Here is a 20,369-nt window from a genome sequence, read left to right on the forward strand (position 1 = left end):
TGTTCTTCTAACAGTCATACTTTCTGCAGATACAAGTTCTTTAACGGAAGATCTTCTGTTATTAGTAGGAGCCTCCTTGCATGGGAGGAAACACTGCTCAGTTCAGAGGCAGGTGGTGTGGTGATTAAGAGCAGCAGACTCTTATCTAGAGAGCCAGTGTTATTCCCCACTCCTCCTCCACATGCTGCCTGCTGGGTGACCCTGGGCCAGTTACAGTTCTCAGAACTCTCTCATCCCCACCCACCTCACAAGGTAACTATTGTGGGGAGAGGAGGGCAGGGACAATTGTAAGTTGCTTTGAGGCTCCTTATGGCAGAGAAAAGCCTGGTATAAAAACCAACTCTGCTTAATTCCGTGGAGCAAGTGTTGTTTTGCATCATTGGTATCTGTAAAGCCTTTTCTAGGCCTTTTCAATGAACGTTTGTCTTTCTTTATCTTGCTTTAAAACCAGTATTCTAGTGGCATGAATACCAGAGATTGGCTGGCTCCACAAAAAACTATACAGTAATAGATATCATGAGTTTTTTTGCCAGTGCAGTACATGATAGGCAGGAGAGAATTTAGGATAAAGAAAAATGAATGTTGCATCTGAAAATGCTTGGAGCTGCTTTGCTTATATCTCTGCTTACAAGAATTATTATGGGATATATTTTACCCCTGCCAATTTGATCCTGAAGAAAAAGTTATTTTTCAGGTAACCCTCTACAACAGTAGAGCGTTGAGTTTTCAACTTGTGCTGAGAGAAAGAGAACTTTTATTTAATTGTGCTAATTGGGACCCCCCCCACACACACAAATATGCCAACCTGGGGGCCTTCACACACACTAAATAATGTACTTTCTTTTCTGCTCACTTCAGCAGCATGTATGCTACAGTTGGAACGATACAGAGAAGATTAAATAATGTACTTTCAATCCACTTTCAGTGCACTTTGCAGCTGGATTTTACTGTGTGAAATGGCAAAAACCACTTGGAAATGGGTTCTGGAATGGATTGAACTGGCATTATTTAGCACAGGAGTTCCTGAAGTGGGCAATATGCCCCTTCTGGGGGCAGTGGGAAAATCCGAGGGGCAGTGAGGAACGTTGGGGCAGACGGGTGAGCAGTCTGACTCTTCCTGCTGCAGCTGCATTTTCCTAGTGAGAGACGTTTGCCATTGCCTGCCTCTGGGTAGTAGTGGCCCTGGACTTCTTCGGTGGTCCCCCACCCCAGTACTGACCGGGGCTGTTTAGCTTCCTGAAGAAAACAGGAACCTACTCTCTCTTCTGCTGTTACATTCATTTTGAACCATCCTCTTTTTGTGTGTACTCTCCATTTGATTATAGCTTTCCGAAGAAAGCAATGACTTTAGAGGGTGGATTGGGTGGGATTCCATTTCTGCTGAACTACTTCCCCTCCCCAGATTCTGTCTTTCTCAGGCTCCACCCCAGATATCTTAATGCAGGGTTGGCACTCCTTCCCAAAAAGTTTCCATCTTTGGGAGGCTGGAAAACCCTTCTGCTGCTTGCTCCTGGCCATGGGATTTTCCATTGCTTGCCCCCTCTCTCCCCCCCATCTGTCTTTCTCACTAGTGAGGACCCAAAGTGACTTTTATAAATGACTTATAAAAAGCTTATTTTTTTTCCAGACTAAAATGTGGCCTCTGCACAACAACTCAAAAATAAATGTAGGCAGTACAGTGTGTTTTGAATTTGCAGTAGATCTATCATGAGGAAAGAGCTGTGTGCCCATATCAGTGGGGGAGGGCACTAGGGCTGTGGCCTGAGAGCCAAGGGGGCAGCAGCTCCAAAAGGTTTGGGAACCACTGATTTAGCATGTGTGAAAACTCCCCTGGTGGCAAAGCAGAGTGATTCTCTGTATGGCAGTTTTCCTTTCCCATAGGTGCCTTTATTGTTGCATTTCCAAATTGTAAAAGAGGGATAGTTTTTAGGGAACATTAATGGTGTAAATAAACCAAAGGAATGAAAAAGTTTGTTGTAGGGGACTTATTAGTGCTGTGATAGTGACCAGACTGGCCGAGGGTATAAAGTCAATTAATTGGACCCACTCAGCTTTCCCAATAGTGAATAAGGGAGGAAGTGGTTTCATCTAACCATCTGAAAAGACTGCAGTGAGTGTCCTGAGACCTACAGGGACAAAACCCATGTGGGGTGGGGGACTGTTTTAAGAAGGGGAATTGGGCAAGATTGAGTATAAAAGCTGGCTTGATCCAGCCCACCATATTGTACAGATTGCAAAGAGATCGGAAAGATGGTAGGACCAGAAAGGTGGGACGTCAAAGCAGACCCGGGGCAACCCAAGATGAACAGCCCCTGTGGCAATGAAAGCCAGCACTTAGGGCAGTTCCACTTAGAATCAAGCTGTGGTGCTCGAGTGAGTGCTTGATGCCCATTGCCTCTTCCCATACGGCCAACAAGCAGTGGCCGGGGGTGGGGGGAGAAGAGAAGGAAGCAGCTGCTGAGCCTCCCCCAGCCATGGATGCTGCTGAAGGAAGCTGAGTGGTGCTGACAGGTTTACTGGGGCTTGGCTTGATCCTGGCTGCCAGTGGCCCTCCAGGGCAACACCCAGTGCGATCTGTTCCTGCAGGTTTAACAGCCAGTTTGCTGGCCAGTGTTCTTTCAGATAGTGAAATCAATTCCTACTTTCCCCCCTTATGTGGACGTTCGGGTTGCTTGTCAGGACTGCTGCAAGGGCGAACTTGGACAGCTGCCCTTTTTTCCTTGGTAGAAGAAGCATTCCCCATCAAAAGTCTTCTGCCTGCTATGGCTACAGAAGCTTTTGAGTCAGGATTCAGACGTTCTGTTTAAGAAGTTTTGAGCGGATTTTTATGACATGGATTTTGCTCCTTCCTTACGAGAAAGTTTTCTTTCATGCTGTTAGAATTATTCTCAAGGTACTATGTGTTCCAGTTATTTCTCTCTTGTTTTTAGAATTAGAAGATGGCCAGAAACAAGCTATGGTCAGTGAGCGAACGGAAGCCTTTACCACTTCCCGAAATTTACTGGCCTCTGGTGCGGATGCCATTGAACGGATTATGTCATCTTATAAAGAGGTACTGGGTTGATTTCTTTGTGATTATGGAAAGAGTTTAATGATAGAGATCTTAAAATAATATAGGATACACACACATGTACACACTAATAAAGGTAAAGGTAAAGGTATCCCCTGTGCAAGCACCGAGTCATGTCTGACCCTTGGGGTGACGCCCTCTAGCGTTTTCATGGCAGACTCAATACGGGGTGGTTTGCCAGTGCCTTCCCCAGTCATTACCGTTTACCCCCCAACAAGCTGGGTACTCATTTTACCGACCTCGGAAGGATGGAAGGCTGAGTCAACATTGAGCCGGCTGCTGGGATCGAACTTCCAGCCTCATGGGCAAAGCTTTTAGACTGCATGTCTGCTGCCTTACCACTCTGAGCCACAAGAGGCTCATGACTAAGAATATATCAACCAGTAAACTTTTTAGCTCCTCTTCCATCCATTGAGATGCTGATGGAAAATGGCATTAGGAGAAGTATAAGGATGGGAATGTCAGTGTGTATCTGAGGGGAGGAGCATGGAAGTTAATGCAGTGGGGTGCATGGTGGGAACTTTGCTTGGAAAGCCATGGGAGCAGAGGATTAATACAGCTGTCGGGGTGGGGGAAGGTGCTGAGTGTTTGGGGGATGGCATGCAAGAGCAGGAATGTAGTTGGAGGCTGAGATAACAACCGGAGACTTGAGTCACCACAAAGAATTAATGCAATTTTGTTGCATAATTTTTATTTTCTAAGCACCTTTTTTGCTTTTCTCCCCAAATGAGGACCCAAAGCAATTTACAAGCTATTGTTCTCCCCATATATGTTTTTGTCTTCACAACAGGTCAGGGTACGTTAGGCTGAGAGCTCTACTGGTCCAAAATCACCCTGCGACTTCCATGGCAGAGTGGGGCTTATGAACCTGGGTGTCCACGTTGTTAGTTTCCATGCTTAAACCTCAGCATCATGAGTGTATGTGTATCTTTCTGGAAGGTCAGGTCTTCAAGTGGAACTGAAGTGCAAGGAAGGACTTGACATTTTGATGGAGAGTGTACTGGTGTGGATGAATCACACAGAGATGGTGGGAGAAAAGGGCTGATTTAGGAGTTCTGGTCATTGACAGGTGGCCGATGAATCTGTGGAGGATTCATGATTTTTGTGGTGGATGGAACAAGTGTTGAGGGTGATGGCTCCAGTTCCATAGAAAATTTCTATTGCGGTTTCATTGTTCATATTGTAACCCACTCCAAGATGGCTGGTTCAAGAGGGATGGGCTATAAATACATATATATGTGAGTGAGTGGGAAAGAAACCCTGCTTCAGACAGAAAAATACTGCCAGGGTTGGAGAAAAAATTGTAAGCTGCTTTGAGACTCCTTCGGGTAGTGAAAAATGGTATAAAAACCAGCTCTTCTCTTTCTGTAATATATTTAAATAAGTCACAAGTACATTCTGAGCTTACGGATACACACCTAACCAGCTACAGAAATAATTCAGAGCAAGAGGAATCAGTTATCAAGGACCATTAAATAAAGTATTTAATACATAAGAGTATTAATGATTCAAGCATGTTTGTATTTTGAGTAAAAAATGATATTGCTAATTGGGTTGCCTGTGTCCTTTATACATTTTATATCTCTGGTACCTGGCATTATGTTTTTGGCACACATGACCTGGCCCAACAAAGCAACATTTATGTCAGATTGAGCCCTTATAACAAATGAGTTTGCCATCTCCATTCTAGTATGTTTCATGGTACAAATAATATTTATCTTTCCATTCTTTCTGACAGGTCCAGATGTTCTAGCCTAATTTCTTTCTGCTAGCAGATAACACTCTCTGGTTTTAGGGTGATGCCACAACTTGTTGATTGATGAGGAAGCTGCCAGCTATCAACTGTTTTTTCCCCATCCCCTTTCTTTACATGCGTGTCTGTGTGACTTCCTGTGTTATTTCAGGACAGGTGGAACAATTCACTAGAATAATTCCAGTTGCCACCTATGGGAGAGGTACCTGTGAAGAATGAGAGTTATCGAACAATTCTAGTGGGAAATGGTAGAAAGCCAGAGATCACTGTGCTAACCAACTTCCCTTTTCCTTTAAAGTCAGTTCCACAGCAATTTCTTTCAAAATGGTCCAGTGTAGCCTTTCTCAACCTTTTTACCATTGAGAAACCCCTGAAACATTTTTAGGCTTCAAAAAGCCCTAGAAGTGGCGTGATCATGCAGAAAATTGTTGAGAAGTATAGCTGTGTACAGGACCGCCTGAGACCCCTCCCTTTCACATTCCCTCCAGGTCCATCATTGGCCATTTTGGGAGGTGGATGGGTCAACTTGACCCATATATGTTCATATAACCCAATAAATGCTTAAGAAATCTTTGAAAATATGAAAAGGATTAACTCCCACCCATTCAGGAAACACGTTCATGGCTGTCAAGAAACCCCAGGGTTTCATGAAACCCTGATTGAGAAAGCCTTGTCCAGTGAAATGAGCCTGGAAATTGACCTTTTTGTGGAAAAGGGGATGAGTGCAATTGAGGTTCAAACTAGGCATTATGCCATTTTAGATTTCAACTTGGCCATTTAAAAATGCAGCTTGATGGGACCAATGCCACACTACAACCACACTCCTGCCACACTACAACCATGCATAATTTTTAAATGTTCACATTCAGCTCTAAAATGGTGGCAGTGTCCACAGACCAGAACCATGGATGCTGTAAAGCAGGGGTAGTCAACCTGTGGTCCTCCAGCATTTGCTGGCAGGGGCTCATGGGAATTGTAGTCCATGCACATCTGGAGGACCACAGGTTGACTACCCCTGCTGTAAAGTGTAGTTTGACCCTAACAGTTTGCCACAAGTGTTTGCACCTGAAGAAGAGGCAGGGTTTTAAAAGATGTGAATGATGGGGAACATTGAGGGGAATCTTAATACTGTCACCACAAGTTTCCAGATGCGGCAAAATACACTCCTTCCCCATAAAAAGACCAAAACAAACATGGTGTTGGGAGGCAATAGATCATGAGGTTGCTGATCTGCAACAATGGCTCATAGACATCAAACACCTACTGTGAATCAAAGCCCCTAGTTATTGACATGTGTTTTGACGCTATCCCAGAATCAAATGTTACATCTCCATGCAACCTTAGGAAAGCATGGATGTTTCTGTGACAGGCAAGCAACAGCACGGGATCAGTCTAGGGTTGCTTTGAGTATCAGTCACCAGCTGCTAGTTGACCTTGAGCTGGCATGGAAAATGAAAGAGAGAAGCAGAGCGAAGCACTTACCTTTTCTCTGAAGTGATCTATGGCTTCCTTGTCACTTGTGAGATGAGCACACTGTTTTCTGCAAAGGCATGACAATTGAACTGAGTGATCCACACAACAGGTTAAGTTTGTTTGAAGTCAAGAGCGCCACCTCATTTTAAGTGAAAGTTTGCCAAACTGCTGAGTTGAATTGCTAGACTTGTACACTGCTTTCCCCCCCAGAGCCCCTAAATGATTTTTTAAAACCCCACCTGTTGATGTTTTAGCTTGTTACCTACTAATCATTTCTTCATTGCATGTCGTACAACCACCAGGAGTTGACCTTCATTGTTCTGTCACTGTCTCATGGAAGAAATATTCGCCTACATATCAAAACTGGCTTCTGGTATTTCAGGACAGCACATGAGATATCTACATTAGCTAGGTTTATATATATAAAAACATGCAGTTGAGTAATTTATCTTTGCTATAATTTGTTGTCTGGCAGGTCACCGAGTTAGCTGGCTATACAGCTCGGGTGTACAACATGTTTTCAGTCTTTGATGAAGTGAAGAGAGGTGTTTACAAAAGGACAGCTGTGTCTCAAGAATGTGAAAGTAGCAATGTGAAGAAAGAGAAGACAGAACGACATATTGATGGTCCCCTGGAAATCAAAGGTAATTAATTCTATGTCATTCCCACCCCACCCCCCTTTAGGTTCTTCCTTTCTGATGGGTCACATCATTTTGAACCTCCATATCCAAGGGTAGTTCATTACTGGATACCAGGAGGCAACATCCAGGGGAGCCTTTATGCCCTATTTGTTGGTTATCCAAGTCTGCCTCTGTGTGAAACAGGAGGCTGGATTACATGTACCCCTGGTCTGACCCAGCCTGTTTTACATTCTTATAATTGGAGTCACTGGGGCAGCTATATAAGCTAAAGGATATTTGCACACTTAATCCATCCCCATTACCAGGTACAAGAAGTCTGTGGCTTTTCAGCTACCTGTATCATTGCTATTATAATTTGACTTCTGTAGAGCCTGTGGGATTATCTGCACATTAAGATAAATTGCATTAGTTTCTGTAGCGTGCTTTCCCCCCTCCCCCTTTTTAGGCCATAGGCCAGAGATTGCACATCTGTATAAAATTAGCCTGTCAGAGAGAATGTTGAAGCTTAGATTTTCTTTGCAAAGATATTTTTTTGGTGCATTCCTCTGCCTGTAATCTGAACGTGTATTGTCATGGATAGTTTTAAGTTAGCATCTGAGAGCCCCAGGTACGAATCCCTGCCCTGCCAGGACAGCTTGCTGGGTGAACATGGGCCAATCAAGCACCCCCAGCCCAATTTACTTCACAGGATCATTGTGATGATAAAATGGAGAAGGGGAGAATGTTGTTAGCCACTTTGGGCCCCCATTGGGGGCTAAAGACAGGGCTAAATTAAGTAAATTGAAAAGTTAACTGTGCAAATTTTGCCAGGTACCTTCTGACTAATATGGTCTTTATTGCTGAATTTAAAAAAAAATCACCCCATTTCACCTTTAAAATGTAACACATCATCTGAAATATCTCATATTCATTTAAAAAAATGGCTTTGGAAAATGCTACCAGCCTTCGCATCGAAAGATTTTGCCAAAGAAGACAGGAGGATCTTATTAAACTCTGATACAAACCCTTCATTTTGTCTCCAGCAAGAATAATGTGAAAACTGGCCCACAGAAGCAATTGCTGAGATGTCCCTTTTTAGCATTATGTAGGTAGTGTCCTCAGTATGCATTCACCAAAGGTCAGCTAAATGCCTGTGTGATTCAGCATTCTACAATGCAGCCAAGTTTTGCCTCAGAAGGAACTGCCAGTGCTCCATCTGCTGGGACTAAAAAGAATTAACTATGCAATGTACTTTATGCTGCTTGGCCAACAGTAGCTATCTCTAATACTAAAGAGAGCAAAGCCAAGGAGTTTGTGAAGTTTTCAAAGGCTCCTGGGAGGGAAGGACTGTTTGAGTTCAATTAAACATCTTCTGGATCAAAATAGCTGCTGTTACAAGGAAAACCTTGTTCTCTATTTTCTCTGTGTGGTAAGATGACCGCTCGGAAATCCAGAAAAAGAACCAGGAAGGATTTCATTACTCAGTTTGCAGTGTAACCAGAGACAACATATAACCAGCTCTTGGGGTGCCCAGGGATGTCAGCACAGCACATTTTCCAGTAGTCACTGTGTGGTAAATGTTTGCGGGTATCTGATCTCCTTGAGGTGTTTAATGATGACTTACTGGCTATGGATATGTCACATTTTGTTTGTAAAAGGTTGCTGATAGATGCTGTAGCACATAATGCCATAGAGATGAAAGGAGGGCTTCTCCCCTGCTTCCCTAAGGTCAAAACAGATGTACTGGAGATCAAACTGAATCTGATGGTATGAATGTTGGACAGGGGCTATGGCTCAGTAGCAGAGCATTTGTTTGGTATTCAGAAGGTCCCATGTTCAATCCCGGGAATTGCCAGCTAAAAAGACCAGGCAGTAGGTAATATGAAAGACCGCAGCTGGAGAGCATAGAGAGCTGCTGCATCTTTGAATAGATAGTGCTTCTTTGAATAGATAGTGCTGCATCTTTGAATAGATAGCTAGTGCTGAGCCAGTTTGGTGTAGTGGTTAGGAGTGTGGACTTCTAATCTGGCATGCCGGGTTCGATTCCGCGCTCCCCCACATGCAGCCAGCTGGGTGACCTTGGGCTATCCACGGCACTGATAAAACTGTTCTGACCGAGCAGTGATATCAGGGCCCTCTCAGCCTCACCCACCCCACAGGGTGTCTGTTGTGGGGAGAGGAATGGGAAGGCGACTGTAAGCCGCTTTGAGCCTCCTTCGGGTAGGGAAAAGTGGCATATAAGAACCACCTCTTCTTCTTCTTCTCCTAAATGGACTAGTGGTCTCAATCGGGCAGCTCAGTCATGGTCAGGTAACTTATAGGGCTTGTTAAAGCTAACTACTTTTGAATTTTGGGGTCATCACATGGTTGAGTGGGCTCCTGGACCCACCCTCCTCTTCACGTCTTCACAGATCTCCATCTTTCTGTTGAAAGTAATTTATTTATTTCTTTATTAAATATTTATGTCTCTCCTTCCCATGTGGTTTAGTTATGGGGGTGGACATGCAGGAAGAAGGAATATCACCCTTCAAGCCCCACTCATCTTCCTTCACTGTTACTAGCATTTAAAGGTGGAAAGGTGCACTTTGCTTTCCCTTTTAAATGCCTGGTAACCATGTGGTGATCTTGGTGCTGAATAAGAAATCAAGCAGAGCCTGGAGGGTTCAGTTCCCTTCTCCAGTCTTGCATGGTCTTGATCCATATTATAGACCCAATTTCCTTTTTAGGTAGGATCTTTGTCACCTCTGTTTCACTTTGAATTTTTCAATCTGAACCAGGTTGAATTTGATGGTATGAATGCTGATTAATCATTTCAACCACAAGATGTTAATAAATACACCTTGCAGTTCCCTCCTTCATAGTTTCTGGGTCATTCTTCAGTTTAGTTGCTTCTCCCGTCCCCATGTCCATGTTCTTAAGGATGATCTCTACAGTCTCTGGCGCCAACTTCCAATAATAATTATCTTATCATTTCAGCAGAGGTTATATTGAAATAATCTGGTACGTAAAAAGTCCTGAGTGTCTTTGCACACATGAAATATATTTAATGGTAATTACAGTGAGTTATACCACTATAGTTGTTTTGTTTGAGTGGGTTCAATCATACACAATTTTTTCTTGCATAGCTGGAATCTATTCTCATACACTTTTGGTGAGTTTTACTGTGCACAGACATGCCAGATATCTGGAGAGAGAGCCAAAAGTTAACATAAAACAAGTCTAAGGTGATTGTATCAGTCTTTGTGGCTCTGTTAGTAGAGGTCCTTTCTTCCAGTAAAGGGGGATAGTCCCCTGAGACAGAGGTGCCTTACGTTGGGGAAGGCTGTTTTGGTTGAGGAAAGTATGTCTTGCAATGAAAAAACTTCTAAGGATCAAGCCCAATGACATACAATGGTGATGAACTGTAAATTAAATTTATTTATTTTTATTTCATTACATTTTTATACTGCCCTCTCTTGCATCTCAGGGTAGTTTATAGTGAAATTCAAAGAGCAATACAGAGAACACATGAAAATATTTTTGTATCACTGTCTGATCAGAAATGCTATTTTTTGATGGAGGCAGTTCATGTGCAAGTCAGTCACATTCTACAAGAATCTGCCGTGCTAAGCTGGACTAGTTTCTGTCTGCCTACCTATATGTGTATGCCTGTGGGACTGCTCTACTAATATGTGTGTGGTTATTTTGTTTTTGTTTTACTTGTAGGAAAAGTGATAGATGTTGATCATGGGATTATCTGTGAAAATGTTCCTATAATTACCCCAAATGGAGATGTGGTGGTTTCCAGACTAAACTTCAAAGTAAGATGATATGCAAGAATCTTCTGATTGTTGCCATCACAATTAGCACCAAAACAAAAACAAAAAAACAGCCCAGAGTTCAGTATCTTTATGTTAAATTCTTGGAGGAGCAAATGGAAAAGAGGGGAAGTCAAGAAAGGTAGGCATAGATGTATACAATTTGTGCTGCATCAGAAAACAGGGAGACTTAAGGCTAGTCTAAATGGTACAATGATCTTGGGGATAATTTCCATTTTCACATGATGTACTTGTTGGTTTGAGAAGACAAAACTCACTGGATAAGACAGTACTGCTAGAAAAAGTTGGAGGGAGCAAGAGAAGGGGAAAACCGAACATGAGATGGGTTGACTTAATCAAGGAAGCCCCATCCTTCAGTTTGCAAAACCTGAGCAAGGCTGTTAATGATAGGATTTTTAAACTCATAGGGTCAGCATATGTTATAATTCAGCTAGTTGAATTTTTTAAATTGAAGTTTAGATCTTCAACCCAATATTACATTTATTGTATATTTAAAATCATGCTGTATACTGTCCTTTGGGGAATTGGAATTAAAATAATCTAAAATAATAAGATAAATAAGTTGGAAACGACTTGATAGCACTTTACACACACACATACACTCTCATTGGTTACCTTATGTATTTGGGGTATTGAACTGGTAGCTTGCCACCTCAGGAATTCAGATTTGAAACTTTGAGGACTCTCTGGCTGTCCGTGCCCATAGCTCTCCCTATACAATACTGGTCTCCCTGTGAAAGCCTTCAGAAATCTAGCAGACATAGGGAATCAGAAGCTCCCAGAGTTTGGGAGGGGACATCCCAATGGAAAAGGTTTTAAAAAGAAGTTAGGCTATAAAACGCTGGTTAATGTTTCCCCCAGCATGCATGGCAAGTTCAACAGATGTTACCTTCCAACTAGGAATGTGGGTAACGTGCATTGTTTGAATTAATTATATCACTTCCAGATGAGCAGCGGTGAGGTGCTGCTATTTCATGTGATACAAATGTCAGGTTCAAGGTGCTGCCTCTCTTAGATCCATTTTTCTTCTTATATATACATTTTACATATCTTCCCTTGTGCTATGGAAGCATATCTGGAGCAATCACAGGACAATAATGATGGATTTATTATGTGTAATGTCCCCCGACAACTTGTCCCAACAGCTCATGTTGGTCTCATTACAAACTATCAGAGCAACTGTCGGGGCAGACTGGCCATTGTGGCTACTGGGACTTTTGCCAGTGGGCTGATGGCCTCCTTTTTGGCCTGGCCTGGCCTGGCTCAGTGACAAAAGGGTGGTGCCTCATTTGTGTGGGGGTGTGGGCAGAAGCGAATCAAGAGCCTGTTCACCCTGACAATAGAAGAATCAGCTTAAGCTGTAGTGGTTAGGAATGCGGCCTTCTAATCTGGCAAACTGGGTTGGATTCCCTGCTCCCCCACATGCAGCCAGCTGGGTGACCTTGAGCTCGCCACAGCACTGATAAAGCTGTTCTGACCTATTGGTAATATCAGGGCTCTCTCAGCCTCACCTACCTCATAGGATGTCTGTTGTGGGAGAGGAAAGGGAAGGCAATTGTAAGCCGTTCTGAGACTCCTTCAGGTAGAGAAAAGTGGCATATAAGAACCAACTCTTCTTCTTATACTTCCTTTCCCATGCACATATAACTGTCATGCCACAGTTCTCTTAAAGGTAAAGGTAAAGGTATCCCCTGTGCAAGCACCGAGTCATGTCTGACCCTTGGGGTGACACCCTCCAGGGTTTTCATGGCAGACTCAATACGGGGTGGTTTGCCAGTGCCTTCCCCAGTCATTACCGTTTACCCCCCAGCAAGCTGGGTACTCATTTTACCGACCTCGGAAGGATGGAGTCAACCTTGAGCCGGCTGCTGGGATTGAACTCCCAGCCTCATGAGCAAAGCTTTCAGACGGCTGCCTTACCATTCTGCGCCACAAGAGGCTCACAGTTCTCTTACAGCTACCTATACGCTACCTACTTATTGGAAAAAGCACATGTAATGAGCAGTAAGGTGAGACTATTAACCAGCCCTTTTAGATAAGTAATTAGTGCAGTTGATAGGTTTTACTGCTACTTCATATGCATTCATTAGTGCTACTTTTCTTTTGCAAATTGGAGATGGATCAATGGATAGGGACCCCAGTCTTTTCTCTTTCTCTCCATCCTTCCTCCATATAAAGGCACACACATTCAGAGGGAGAGAAGGGGGATTATGGGAGCTACTGTGCCCTGTGTTGTGATTCCACACCTATGGGGAGTGAGCACAAGGTTTGTAAACAGTGATGTCACAGGAGTGATTCACATTATATCCTAGCTCCCCACTGAGAATGAGGACAAACACTGGGAGGGAAAGAGCCACACAATCCACTTGACTACCCTCATGGTTGCAGTAATCATACGTGCTTGCCAGGCAGCATGAAACTGCATGATGGGGAACTGGCTCCAGTGGGGCTGTACACATATGTGTTGCTGGCCTAATTCCTACTCCTGTAATGCACCCCATCAATGTAGCCTGTCTTATTGGCTCTTGCAGAAGTGATGTTTTTAATATATGCAGATAAAAATGGAATGCTAAGGAACACTGGCTATGCAGCTTTATTCCCTGCTGCCCAAAATAAATTTCCTTTAAACAAATGTGGGTTTTCTACCATGCAGCAGGATTCCTTAGGGATCTCACTGCACTGTAAAATCCCGAACCAATGGGCTATAAAACTCAAACTATAATTCAAAGGTATGTGTATGTGAAGCTCCTGTTGTTGGTTGTGATGGTCAAAGGACCTTTATATTTACACAAGGGTTGCTTTCTGTGCCTGTATCAATCAATAGGAGCATGCAAGATTGGATTGTGGTCTTTTTATTTCATTTACTGGTTGTTTTGAAACATCCACATAGTTGATTTTATCTCAGGAAACTTAAGATATATGTTTGAAAACCTTCCTCCCCACACACATACCATCAGAGTTTCTTATATTCTTATATTAAATCAGCTGGCCTCATGTAAATTCTTCAAAATGTTATTGACATGTCTTTGCAGAGATGTTGCTGCCTTGTAGATAGACTAGTTCTACTGTTTAAGATCAGAATGTTGAAATGGCATCATGGTGGGGGATTGTCTGTGTGCTTACCTGGGAATAATGTGGGCCTCTTAAAAGGTTATTGTTTTCTCCTTTTTGTAGGTTGAAGAAGGAATGCATCTTCTAATCACTGGCCCCAATGGTTGTGGGAAAAGTTCTCTCTTCCGAATTCTAGGTGGCTTGTGGCCTGTCTATGAAGGAGTCCTCTACAAGCCACCTCCTCAGCATATGTTCTACATCCCACAAAGGTTTGGTAGAACATTTTTAATATTAGTGTAGAACAGGAGGACCAGATATGATTCTAATTGTGCAACATTCAATTTCTTGGGCGCACAGGTCTTTCAGGAGTTTAAAGGAAGGTTCAGGTCTCGAGATTTAGCTTCTCCTAACCTTCTCTGGTTAAGATCGTTAGCTGTACCAGATGGTTTTTGACACTCCATAGAAACCTCTCTGTCATTAATATCTGTTAACAAGGGCTGGACTGTATGGCTCTTTTATTACCCTCTGTATCAGGCTCACTAGTACCTATTCCAGATGGGCACCACCACACCGGGTTGCTGCCGGGTGTTTGCAACGGGACACTTTGCCCCACCTCTTCCTGGTTCCAGACGGGGGAGCATTTTTCCTGCCCGATCATGTCTGCCTTGGATTAGCTCCTCCAGACAAGGCAGCCAGGGAGGGGTTCTGCTACATTTTGTAGCAGTGTTGGGCATATCAAGAACATTGGCTTTGCGTGGCTGCACAGCAGCGCAGAGCCAACTGGGGCATTTTTTGTCCCTTCTGGGATGCTGTAGTCGGGAGTGGACCCAGGCCTGGACAGCCCGACTCTTCCCTCCCAGATGGGCCTGGCCTGATATTGACCCCGATGGCACCCACAGCAAGGAAAGGATTGCGGGAGATTTCACATTCCGTTGTCCCAGGGCAACCAAGGGCCTGAGTTGGGCCAGTCCTGGGCTGGTGCTAATGTCATCTGGAAGTGGGGATTAGCCGCACAACCAGACAAGCACTGGCCTGGGCCTTAATCCTCGTGTGGAATTAAAGTTTAGGTGGGGAAATTGCACTGAAGGGTGATTTATTAGAGGAGCTAAATCAAATCATGAGTAGGTCATGTCAAAAGTAATGGAGCTGTAAGGTTAGCAGTTGCTATCATTAGTTACAGTGCTTAGTTACAACTGTTCAGTTGGATTAGACTTTACATGTTTTTCATGCCAAAAAAAAAAAGAAAAGAAAAGACAGGTGTCCCCCTCCTGAGCTTGCTTAAGAATTGGGAGTCAGGAGGCAGCCCAAAATTGCATTCTTTTTCCACACACAATACTCAGTTTGGTTAATCCTGGAAAACATCCCTTGCCTTCATTATATGACCTCTCGCACTCAGCTACACTTACAGTACTAGAACTGTTGTTGATAGAGCTGCTGAACTAGGCTTGTTGGTGGCAGCCAGAGAGCTAGGGAGCTAATTAGACATCCAACCCACTGGATGATAAGACAAGATTTCTACTAGATATGAGTTAGTGGTAGAAGAAATTAGCAAGTTGTCATGATGTGAAAGGGTTACATATCCTACATGTGAGTCCTCGGGCACCTTCACAAATGTTGGTGAGACCGTCCAGCACAGGTGTCCTCAACTTTTTTGAGCCTTTGGAATTCTGATACTACAAAATGGCTTCCACAGGAGGCAGAGCCAGCCATACAACAGCTGACTCAGCTACCTTCAGTCATATGGCGAAGATCCTTGTGTTGCAGTGGCAGCCGCTCCTGAGATCTCAGTACACCTCATGAGAAGCCTTGTCGGGCAAAATCCCAAACTGGGCCTGCCCATTTTTTAAAGACACTTGTTGGGCACTAGGAAAGGTATTGGTGGGCACTGCGGCTCCCATGAGTATGAGGGGTACAATGGGGACTTGTGGTCTAGAGATTAATTATTAGTGGTCAAGTGTTTGCTAATACCCTGACTCTTTCCCATAGCTCTACTCTTGCTTGTTTAAAAATTTGTTCTCTATGTTTTGACTTGCTGTTATGATTTTAGGGTTGGTGGATGGAGGGGGAGAAATGGAAAGGGCAGTTTGTGTGCTGCAAGGGAGGAATAAATGGAGGGGGTATTGATTTTTGCTTATTTTTGTTTATGAAAAGTAAGTTCAGGCAAACAGTGCCATAAATGAGGATCAGGACATTTTTTAAAGTTTACAACAGAAAACCTATGAACAAGGATCGGGGGGGGGATCAAGATTTTTTTTAAATTCCAAAACTTCGATGGAGGGGCTGTATCATCAGTGATGTTGTAGACACTAGCCAATAAGTCTCTGTGGTTCTCATTCAAATGGGATGCATGCAGTTGCTCAAATGCTTGCTGTGGCAGCTAAGGAAGAACAACAAAATACTGTGGATTATTTGGGAGGTTGTTTTTCTTTTGCCCATTTAGTCTTGCTGAAATGAATGAGAAAAGTTGAATATAACTTGGTTAGAGGGAAAGCTTGTTTGGATTAAGACCACTAAACTCCTGGTAAGTTCTCATCACTGGAATGAAGGGAATACCAAAACCTTCCTCTGGATTGTGTTGTTGTCAGCAGAGAGCCTCCCTAAATCATTTGGACCTCCTTAACTTATTCAGAAGAGTTACACATTTATTTAATATTATTTAATATATATATGTGCTCTCTGTTGGAGCTCATTAGGAGGCTTGGAGTTGGATGTCACCCATATGCATGTGACACCCAGCTCTCTCTCTCTCTCTCTGACCAGATAGTGCTGCACTTTGCACTGGCTGATCCGGCCTGTTGCCTTGAGGCCGTGGTTTGTTGGTTGAAGCAGAGCTGGTGGAAATTAAATCCATCTAAGATGGACATCACCTGGCTGGCAAAGTCAGTTCCCAACTCTTGATGGGGTTCAACTTTCATTAATGGATTCTGGTCAGTTTTATCCTGCTTGAAACAGGAATTGCCTTGATTCTGTATGGTTTAGCTGGCAGCCTTGCTTGTGTTTGTCTGCACAGAAACTCTTTGTTTATGCAGAAGGTGTACCGGTATTCTTAAAGGGAAATGATGTCATAGCCTCATGAATGTTAGTGTCAAAGCCCAGGAGGATACTGTAAAGATGGCAGTGCTACTGGCTTTTGTGAAATGTATAAGAGTTACCTGGGCGCATCTCCAGGAGGTTATATCGGCTTTAAAGATTAACTGATATTTTCTCTCCTGCTGTCCAAGACACCAGACACTCTGAGTGCTTACTAATTAAAACCCGGGCTTAGAATTGTAGGAACGCCAGACAGTAAGTCTCAGATTGATGGGCAGGGATTATTTTTCCTAAAATACTTTGCAGAATGTCAGAGCTGACATAGCTCCCCTTTGCCTGGAAGATCCTGAGTAAGAACCAAAGGGATCCGACTTAAGGCCCATAACTTAATACATGTTGTAAAGAGCATGTAAATACATTTTAAAATTAGGCTTTATTTTTCCTGCCCAACAGAATAGACCCCATGCAGTGTTTGTTGAAGACCTCACCTCAGCACTTTTGATTTTACAGCTTGTTCACTATGTTTTATAGTCCAATACATTTGACAATACTTGTGGGAATCTTTTGCTTCTGGACTCAGCTGTTTAGCTTTTAAATTTAACAGAAAGCATGACAGTAAAATTAAGTAAAATGAACATGTAATTTTTGTTCTTGTAACATACAGCTGCAAATGAGCCAGATGTTTCCTCTTGTTTTCTAGGCAATCTTATACTTGGGCTTGTTTAGGACCAAATGAGGTATGATAGCAGAGTTGCTTCCATAAGCCTGAGAAATCTGGCTTTAAGAACAAAGATGGGGAGATCTGATATGAATTGAGGCCATGGTGCTGAGGAAAGTGAACGTCCATTCATTTCCCCTTATCTACACGGCTCCCAGAGTTACTTTAGACCCTCATGTGGAGAAAAAACAGGCTTAGTAATGGTACCTGTTTCCCTACTATCATGAAGAACATCCCAGAAGAGCCATTTTTGATTGAGGAAATAGCACGAGAGAACACTTCACTCCACCACCAGTACCATGGCTATACTACTTCATACTGCAGGTGGCAGTGTCACATTTTTTAAAAATTGCTCCCTCATGTAATAATTCCTTGCAAATAATAAAAAGGAGTGCCTCAAGAAAAGAGGTTCTAGGCTAGCCCTTCCTATGTGGTACTAGTTTTCTACTTACAGTGAATTATTAATGCAGGGGAACTTTGAGAAAGGTAATCCTTCCCTCCCCCACTCCATCTGAAGTGGTCCATTCCATTCCACTGCCTCAGCCCTTTGCTATCTCATTACCACCTCATTCAGCTGCGTATGAAAACTAGACTTTACGTTTGTAAAGTTCCTAGGAATGCCAGCCTTCAGGTAGGATCTGGGGATCCTCCAGAAATGCAGCTCCTCTCTAGATGACAGAGATCAGTTCACCTGGGTAAAAAGTAGGGATGCCAGCCTGGGAATCCCCTGGAATTACAGTTCATTTTCAGGCAACAGAGATCAGTTCTGTTGGAGAAAATGGCCACTTAGAAGATGGACTGTATGGCATTAAACCCCACTGGTCCCCTTTCCAAGCCCAGCCCCCTGCAGGCTCCACGCCCAAAATGTCCAGGTTTATCTCAACCTGGAGCTGCAAAACTACAGAAATTGAAGTTTGGAATGTGGGCTCCGTAGCTTCCTACCTTACTGAGGTCCCTGCCCTCCCCAGGCTCCATCCCAAATCTTCAGGAGCTTCTCAACCTGGATCAAGCAACCCTACCACCACCCCCATCCCCCACCAGTGGCCGGCAGGGACGTGGCAACTGTACAAGTTCTGTAGATCAAGGGCTGGATTTGGTGAGAGACAGAATGGGGCATTTTGTGGCACTTGTGCAGTTCCCCCACCTAGCTTTCTGGTTATTCAGTGGATTAACCGAGCATCTCTTTTATTGAGATATTTTTAACCAGTAAGGATTTCAATGCAAGGTTGCTTTCTTTGGGAAGGTTGACAGAACTCTAGCTGGCTCCCTCCCTGGCATATATGTATTAATTGGTTTATTTATAGCATTTGTGTCTTGCCCTGCAAACCAATTATAGAAAATTACAGATGCACTGGGAAACCAACATGGCAATAAAATATCCAGATTGGACAAAGAGTCTTCTCTCTTCAGTAATTATTCTTATTAAATGTCAAATAATAAGAATAAAGAATTACTGAAGAGAGAAGACTTTTTATAAATCCAATTTGGATATTTTATTGCCATATTGGTTTCCCAGTGCATCTGTAATTTTCTATATTTGTGTCTTCACTGGGACCCACCCCTCCCAGTTCATTATTTTGCTTCTGCAAACCAATTAGGCAAAACATCTGAGATAACTGTTTTCTAAAATACATATTTAAAACATAAACAGAGAAGAGGGTTGATAAGAGAATGTAGAAATGTGTGTACAAATGATGGCTTAGATCTTCCCTTTGGGCATGAGGACCTTGGATTTTTCCCGTGTTTTCTTCCCCTAAAAGTTTTTTCCAATCCCAGGAGAGCTGATGTCCAGGGTTGCAGGCCCCATATAGATCAATAGCCATCCAGGTCTGTGGGCTGCACAGGAGAGGAGAAAGGAGTCAAAATCACTCCCTCCTTCTTCTTCCAGAAGCTACATCTGCTGATAGAAGATGCAGGAAGGGTGAATTCATCCTCTTACCGCTCTACTCTGCAGCCAGCCAACTCCTATAGCCACCCAACTCCTATAGCCAGCTTGGTGTAGTGGTTAGGAGTGTGGACTTCTAATCTGGTAGGCTGGGTTTGATTCCCCACTCCTCCACATGCAGCCAGCTGGGTGACCTTGGGCTCGCCACAGCACTGATAAAGCTGTTCTGCCCGAGCAGTGATATCAGGGCTCTCTCAGCCTCACCCACCTCACAGGGTGTCTGTTGTGGGGAGAGGAAAGAGAGGGTGACTAAGAATTCTGAACTCGTGAAGGTTAGGAATGATCCCAGAAAACCTCTGAGTATGAGCAAGACTCAGCCTTTAGAATTCACCTGTTCTCAAGCTTCAAGCACAAACAACACAGAGAAAGACTGGGCCACATTTAGAGGTGGCATACCCTGCTCTATCCTCTCTTCAGCACCCATATCTATATCCAGAACGGCCTGGGTCATCTTTAAAGCTCCATGCATACTGCCTGTCTGTCTCCATGCATACTGCCATTTCTGTCTTTCAGGCATTTGTTTGGGTTCCATTTTATTGACTTACTGTGTTTATTATATATATATTTGCATTCTCCAGTGGTGCTTCCTTACCCCCCCCCCCTTCTTCTCCCTCCTTTTTGTGTGCAGTGAGCTGGGTTGTGGCAGCTGCTGACCATCGGATAGACAGGGCACACTGTTAGTCTTTAAAGTGCCACCAACCTCCTGTTTAGTTTTACTATTGGGAACTAATAGCCATCGGTTTCTAGACTTCTCTTTGCTGTTACCTCCTGTTGTTCCCTAAAGACTCTAGTTCTTATGGAATCTTGATTAATACCACTTCTGTTATTCCGTTGAATTCATTTCTAAGTGCCAGGGCAGAGTATTCCTCGCTCCATCCAAAGGATGTGGGA

General features: G+C 43.4%; 1 protein-coding gene across 2 annotated transcripts in view; it reads left to right on the forward strand.

Moving 5' to 3' along the window:
* ABCD2 (ATP binding cassette subfamily D member 2) overlaps positions 1-20,369 on the forward strand; it is a 41,301-nt gene that overhangs the window by 8,443 nt on the left and 12,489 nt on the right. Inside the window, exons 1-5 of one of the 2 annotated variants that reach the window (XM_077338202.1) lie at positions 15-252; positions 2,931-3,052; positions 6,772-6,940; positions 10,622-10,716; positions 13,909-14,054. In XM_077338202.1, coding sequence (XP_077194317.1) covers positions 2,957-3,052; positions 6,772-6,940; positions 10,622-10,716; positions 13,909-14,054 — 506 coding nt within the window. In that variant the 5' untranslated portion in view covers positions 15-252; positions 2,931-2,956. Of the gene's footprint in view, positions 1-14; positions 253-2,930; positions 3,053-6,771; positions 6,941-10,621; positions 10,717-13,908; positions 14,055-20,369 lie in introns of those variants that run through there. The other variant, XM_077338201.1, reaches the window with a different exon arrangement.

Source organism: Paroedura picta, chromosome 5, assembly GCF_049243985.1.
Source record: "Paroedura picta isolate Pp20150507F chromosome 5, Ppicta_v3.0, whole genome shotgun sequence".
NCBI classification, from domain to species: Eukaryota; Metazoa; Chordata; class Lepidosauria; order Squamata; family Gekkonidae; genus Paroedura; species Paroedura picta.